The 1,486-nt window shown below is 73.6% G+C and overlaps 1 protein-coding gene across 1 annotated transcript in view; it reads left to right on the top strand.

The window, feature by feature from the left end:
- EMIHUDRAFT_442839 (hypothetical protein) overlaps positions 1-1,486 on the top strand; it is a 4,338-nt gene that overhangs the window by 1,782 nt on the left and 1,070 nt on the right. The window contains exons 4-7 of the mRNA XM_005781324.1: positions 222-404; positions 631-672; positions 745-823; positions 873-1,486. Of these exons, the coding sequence (XP_005781381.1) occupies positions 222-404; positions 631-672; positions 745-823; positions 873-1,486 (918 nt within the window). The remainder of the gene's footprint in view (positions 1-221; positions 405-630; positions 673-744; positions 824-872) is intronic.

Raw genomic sequence — 1,486 nt, forward strand, 5'->3', positions numbered from 1 at the left:
ACCCTCACCCTCACCCTCACCCTCACCCTCACCCTCTCCCTCTCTCTCTCCCTCACCCTCACCCTCACCCTCTCCCTCTCCCTCTCCCTCTCTCCCTCACCCTCTCCCTCTCCCTCTCCCTCTCCCTCTCCCTCTCCCTCTCCCTCACCCTCACCCTCACCCTCAACCCTCTCCCTCTCCCTCTCCCTCTCCCTCTCCCTCTCCCTCTCCCCCACCTGCAGGCTCTCGCGCCGTCGGGCGCCTCGTCGCTCCGCTTCGCAGTGGCGGCGGTCAACGTGGCGGGGACCGGCTGCAAGAGCGACGCCTCGCCGCCCGTCTCGCTCGCCGGCGGCGTCGCGTGCGCGCCAAAGCGCCTCCGCCACTCCTCCTTCACCCCCCCCACCATCGACCTCGCCGCGGGCACGGTGCACCCCACCCCCCCCTTTAGAAGACGCGTCTATGCAGCGTATATGCTGCGGGTTCTTGTCTGCCGACAGAGCGCTCGAGAGGACGCGGCTTCGTGTATGGCCCTGAGACCGTCCTCCCGCTCTGATACCGTCCTCCCGCCTTGAGACCGTCCTCCCGCGCTGATACCGTCCTCCCGCCTTGATACCGTCCTCCCGCTCTAAGTTCTTCTTCTGCACCACGCAGGTTCACAGCTCGCACGCCGCGCCGGCGCCGTTCCTCACCTCGGCAACGCACTCTCGCACGCGCGCTCTGCATCGGCGAACCGCAAGAGTGAGTGGGTTGCGGAGTGAACTACAGGCCACAATCTCGTCGGGCCTCTTCGGCGGCGCAGTCTTCGGCGGCTTCGGCGGCGGCGCCTCCTCCTCCCCGCCTCGGCGTTCTGTCTGTCTTTTTTCTTTTGTTCACGCCTCGTCCTTCTCCGCCAGGCTCCTCCTCCACGACGGCGTCGCCCGCGAAGGTCCGGCGCGTCGAGGCGCCGCCGCCGCCCTCCCGCGCTCCGATGCCGCGCTCCGCGGGCGCGGGCGGCGGCGCGGGCGGCGGCGCGGGCGGCGGCGCGGGCGGCGGCGCGGGCGGCGGCGCGGGCGGCGGCGCGGGCGGCGGCGCGGGTGGCGGCGCGCAGCAGAGGTGGCCGTCGTCGCAGCTGATGTCGCAGGCGTCTCCTCCAGCGCTGCCCAGCGCGGAGCTGCCCGAGCTTCCCGGCCTCGGCCCCGGCCTCGCTTTCGACCTCGGCCCCGGCCTCAGCCCCGGCGGGGGCGGCGCGTGCGGCGGCGGCGGCGACGGCGGCGGCGGCGTCGGCGGCGGCGTCGGCGGCATCGGCGGCGTCGACGGCGGCGGCGGCGGCGGCGGCGGCACGGGGCAGCACGGCTCGGGGCAGTACAGCACGCCGCTGCAGACGGCAGGCTGCTCCGCGGAGCCTCCGCCCTTCCCCGACGGGTCGCTTGCGGGCGCGTCGCGGCCGCGAGCCGACTCGGACTCGCTGATGCTCGACTTGGGCGAGATGCTCCAGTTCTTCCTCCGCTCAAAGGGGAGGACCGCCGCC

Source organism: Emiliania huxleyi (genome assembly GCF_000372725.1).
Source record: "Emiliania huxleyi CCMP1516 chromosome Unknown EMIHUscaffold_203, whole genome shotgun sequence".
In the NCBI taxonomy this organism is placed as follows: Eukaryota; Haptophyta; order Isochrysidales; family Noelaerhabdaceae; genus Emiliania; species Emiliania huxleyi.